General features: G+C 37.0%; 1 protein-coding gene across 1 annotated transcript in view; it reads right to left on the bottom strand.

Annotated features, from left to right (window-relative positions):
* The window catches only part of LOC106871260 (THO complex subunit 5 homolog A), a 52,284-nt gene that overhangs the window by 4,144 nt on the left and 42,719 nt on the right, over nucleotides 1-5,421 (bottom strand). Inside the window, exons 15-16 of the mRNA XM_052973681.1 lie at nucleotides 4,187-4,402; nucleotides 809-999 (exon numbers count right to left, since the gene is read on the bottom strand). Of these exons, the coding sequence (XP_052829641.1) occupies nucleotides 809-999; nucleotides 4,187-4,402 (407 nt within the window). The remainder of the gene's footprint in view (nucleotides 1-808; nucleotides 1,000-4,186; nucleotides 4,403-5,421) is intronic.

The following is a 5,421-nucleotide window of genomic DNA, read 5'->3' as shown; positions in this document are numbered from 1 at the left end:
TTTGTATATTTGGAATCTACATAATAAATAATATATGCATAGAAAATTTCATAAAAAAATATTCATTTCTATGAAAGTTATGACCTTCCAAAGTTGGGGGATACAACTCTGTAGTTATGCCGGCAACGTTTTGTAAATATACCACGATGTGAATGATTGTGTTTACTTGCACGTGTATACGTTTGAGAGAGCAAGAGAAGAAGAGGGGGAGAAATGAATAGAGATTGAGAGCAATGTGTATGTTGTTGTCACAGGTCATGATTGTGTGGTTGTGTGTGTTTTTACGTATCTATGTTATGAAAAATAGGTAAAGAACACTGAGATGAAAGTTTAATCTATGACGTTGTATGTATCACTTTCTCTCTCTCTCCCTCTCCCTCTTTAACTCTTACTCTCTATATTTTTATATTGAGCGCGTGTGTAAGAATAGCGTTCCAGGTAGCAGGGATGAAATATAAAAGTTGCTAGAAACAACAGCCAAATCTCCCTTAAATCACACAAAGTAAACGGAATTTTAAAAATCTAATTACTGCACTGGAAAGTTCAGATCGAGAAAATTCCATTGATGTAAAAATTTTTACGAAAAAGTGGAAAATGTGGATTTCTATAAACTTTTAAAAAGGCTTCACACAGACACACAATTTCAGCTTTATATATTAAGATGAACCATAGTTCTAATGCTGACCAGAATGAGTTATGTAAATTACTTCTGCTTTCTTCAATTAGGTCGTTGTAACCTCATTATTTTTACAATTTTCATTTAAAAGAGCAAAACTGGAAGAGAACATAAAAAAAAAATTTTAATAACCTTGCAAGACGTGGATAAATCTTCTCTCTTGATATTTCCACAGGGCCTTCTCTAGCCATGTTTTTAGCTTCTGTTTCCAGATAGACATCAAAGCACATGGTTAATCGCTGCAGTTGGTTTGAAAGTATTTGGTCCCGAGATTGCTGCAGTATTAATTCTTCATAATGAACATTCACTTCACTTTCCATTTCCTTCAATGTTTTTGGTTTTTGTATTTTCATGCAATTAAAAGAGACAAAGAAAGAGATGGACAATCAGTCAAAAAATATAATTTTCAATACATTAACTCATTAAAGACCAAAATTCAACTATGAATATTATTTGTAAAGTCTTTACATTTTTTTAGATCCTAAGGACTCTGATTATATCTTTTATGCTATATTGCTTATTTTTAATGGCATACTTAGAGAATACTGTAAATATGAAATATGTAATGAAAGAAATACAAAATCTTTATAATAATGTTTATATTAAATTTAAAATCTTTGTCCCAAGAATGGAACATAGGCTGTTAATTAATTAATGTCAGTGCCCCATTGACTGGCTCCTATGCTGGTGGCACATAAAAAGCACCATCTACATGTAGCTGATGCCAATGCCCCCTGACTGGCTCCAATGCCGGTGGCACGTAAAAAGCACTATCCGAATGTGATCGATGCCAGGCCCACCTGACTGGCTCCTGTGCCGGTGGCATGTAAAAAAACACCCACTATACTCTCGGAGTGGTTGGCATTAGGAAGGGCATCCGGCTGTAGAAATATTGCCAGATCAGATTGGAGCCTGGTGCAGCCATCTGGCTCTCCAGACCTCAGTCAAACTGCCCAAATCATGCCAGCATGAAAAACGGATGTTAAGTGATCATGATGATGATGAACTTTTACTTCAATTATATTGTAAACCTAAGTAGGAGACATACAAAACATGGAAAATTTAATTACTTCTCCATAGATTGAAAGAATGATGAATAGTTTAATTGATTTTCAACCCTTATTGGAGTCTCATCAGGTGTCTTACATCATTTGTCCAATCCCAGAGAAACAAGCAGCCAATCTCTTTATATACACAAAAATTCCAGTAACTTCAGAAACAAAATTTAAAGAAAGCATCATAGTTAAAATCAGGGACCAACTTAGTCTTAACTTTCTCCCATCAGGCAACAAGAGGTTGCTAGTACCGCCTGACTGGCCTTCGTGCCGGTGGCATGTAAAAGCACCCACTACACTCTCGGAGTGGTTGGCGTTAGGAAGGGCATCCAGCTGTAGAAACTCTGCCAGATCAGATTGGAGCCTGGTGCAGCCATCTGGTTTGCCAGTCCTCAGTCAAATCGTCCAACCCATGCTAGCATGGAAAGCAGATGTTAAACGATGATGATTATTATTATTATTTTTTTTGTTTTAAAAATCTTTGGATTTCTCTGCGTTTAACACAACATTCCAAACCCACCCCACCAAGTTAGTTTTTTTTAAATATGTGTGTCTGGAGGAAGGAGCTGTGCCCTTGGCCTTTGCTAGTCTTCCTAAACGAGTGAGAGTGATGCCATTACTTTATCCCTTGAACCCCTGCAAGGAAGACATGAGCTGAGAGGGAGTTAAATAGGCACATGGCCAAAGGTGTTCCAGTTGTGACTACCATGTCTTTTTGAAAACTAGAACCACATATACGTGTATATATGTGTGTATGTGAAGGTGCATAGCCTAGTGGTTAGGGCGTCGCACTGACAATTGCTAGATCATGGGTTCGATTCCCTGATTGGATGATGCATTGTGTTCTGCTCCGGTCCCCACTTTTGATGAGAGAGGAATGTTGGCCTGCTTGCCGAGCCAGCGGGGTAGTGTCATTTGAAGGATAAAACAATGCAAAAAGTGCATTGTGACCAGCAATGTGTAACACCATCTGATAATCTGGCCAGTCACATGATATATATATATATATATATCAGTTTTATTTTAAAAGACACAACAGTAGGATTTGAATGACTGTGTTGAAGTTCTCGTCAGTTTATTTAATAAATACTTTGTCATGGCTGGCAGGGGTTGTTGGATAGGCTTAAAATAGTCTAAGCAATAGCAACATTGAACCCATCCTTCACCTTACAGTATTTTGTTTCATCTATGATTTAACATGAAATCTGTACAAGGTCAACTTCAAAATGAGATGATCATGTTTAACCCCTTACAGACAGATTTAGTACTGACAGTATGTGCTGTGTACTGAAATTAGGCAGTTCAGTAACTACGTAATTTTCCATACAAGGAATTTCATGGTGTATTTACAGATTCTTCTCTGTGTGATATATTTGAAAACACAGTGCTGCACTGAGTGAGACATCGTACTACTCCCACACACAGTGTTTCGATGTGGTGAGTACCACTTCCCCTCTGCAAGGGGTTAATATAATGAAATAAGCAGGTGCAGGATCTGAAGACAGGAGAAGACTGTAAGGGGTGAGAATTATCACTGTGCATGAATTATGGAACAAAGGGTTGAGAGAAAATAGTCATTATAAGAATCATTTGTGTAATGTCTAAGAGAGAAAACAGCACTTGTTTTGGAAATGTCATACACATAGGCTATTCTCACATGATGTACATGAGAGTCAGAGAGACAGATTATGAAATATCTAAGCTGTAAATCTTGAACATTTACAAGATTTGTATTGATTCACTTTTCACAGTAAAGTTTCACTACCCAGGAAAAGTATTAGACAAAGAAATTTTTCTACTTTGAAAAATATGTTGAAGTTTTGGAAGAGGAACTAAAAAAAAGGGATGTATGTGACATAGCACAAAATAACTTTTCTCATTTGAAAATATTAACAGCAAATTCCTCTGAATTTTTTCAGAGCAGCATAGAGAGTCTCATGGCGTTTATTTACATTGACCTTGGAATTTCAGAAAATGCTAATGAGTTTTCTGGACAACAATGTCTGTGGTTATAACCCACATTTACCTGCTGTGACATGTGTGACAAAAAATGGATATGGCATTTTCAGGACAAATTGTTTCAATATCTTCCAAATAGTGTAGATCAGGAAACAAAATTATCCCAATACCAATATCTGGTGAAAAAATATGAACCATATCAAAACACCTTTGCAGGTATGTAGTGATTCTTCTGGACATTCTAAAACACCTTTGATTTATCTTTCATGACAGTTGGATAAAGAAGGACCAAATGACCCAAGCAAGTGGAACGGACCTTTGGAAGTGGAAGACAGAAGACGTAGAGAAAAAAATGGCTAAGGTTGATTGTGGGATGCTGAATCCCATGAGAGACACAAGGGACCCTAACAACAAACAATTGATGAGATGCTGAGCTAGATCAGGCTCATCCAATATCCATCCAGTGTGATGAAAATTCATGTACAAAACCACTCACCTGTACGTGATAATCATTTAGAGCTGTTCTTACAGTGTGCCATTGTACACAAAGTGAAAACATAGGAACAATAACGGGATAATTGGGTGGTACAACAACCTGGCAGATAAGCTTGGCAGAACTTCTTTCTAGAACCGCAGTGAAGAACATGTCAGATTCATGAGCAAAGCCTTCTTTCACAAGACTCTGACAATATGGTAAGTTCTGAAAATAAAAGACAAATTATGTTTCTGTATATCTAACAAAACTTAGATTGATCAAAATTGGTTAATGTTTTAACCCTTTAAATCTTAGCGTTTAAACCAACCATATCAGGCCAAAATATTCTACCTGTTTTATATTCAAAATGACCAGATTTAGCCTCTCACACTTACCCTGTAATGTCATTCTGAAAGTAAACAATCACATCACTGAAATCCCAAAGCTACAAGATAGTTCCCACTTAATTGAAAACAATATGAATAAATAAGTATTACATATGACAGAGTAACCTGAATGCTGAAGGGTTGAGCACATTTTTTTTAGGTTATTCTGGCCAATGTATCTCTTGATCAGTTTTAGGTTTTATACACGTGCGTATGTGAGTGAAAGACCATGTTGACTTGTGATACACAATGCTGCAGAAGACCCAATATTCTACACAAGTCTAGGGTACACACCTCACCCTTGTCTATTCTGCTTTTTGTACATGCATTCCTACCCATTTATTGCCCATTCTACACCACCACCATCAATTCTCTAAACAGTGTTGTACCTATTCAGTAATCTCATGTACTCAGTGTCACACTAACCCTAATCCATAACAGAGAGAACAATACTCATAACGTGCAGATTGGATATCTCCATTCCTTATGCCTCCACCTCTTTGCTTCTAAACGGTGATGCTTGAGTGGCAAGAATTGCACTCTGGCAACCTTTACCCACCATTCCCACATCTCCTGTTACCATGCTGTCAAGGATATGCAGAAGAGTCAAATTTATAAAGTGTAATATTTTAGATTAAAAACAATATTACTTAAGATTATTTCTTGACAGAATGTAATGGGGAGGGGGGCAATTAAGAAGTTGTCTTCCCAAACACATAGTTTTGGGTTCAATCTTACTGTGTGACACCTAAGGCAAGTATCTTCTATTATAACTCCAGACTGATCAAAGTCTTGTGAATGAACTGGGTAGTTGGAAACTGAAAGAAGAAGCCCACCCTTTATGTGTGTGTGTGTATGTGTGCACATTTG

This window comes from Octopus bimaculoides, chromosome 16 (assembly GCF_001194135.2).
Source record: "Octopus bimaculoides isolate UCB-OBI-ISO-001 chromosome 16, ASM119413v2, whole genome shotgun sequence".
Taxonomy (NCBI): Eukaryota; Metazoa; Mollusca; class Cephalopoda; order Octopoda; family Octopodidae; genus Octopus; species Octopus bimaculoides.
The sequence above is the reverse complement of the archived record's forward strand: the minus strand, read 5'-3'. Positions and strand labels throughout refer to the sequence as shown.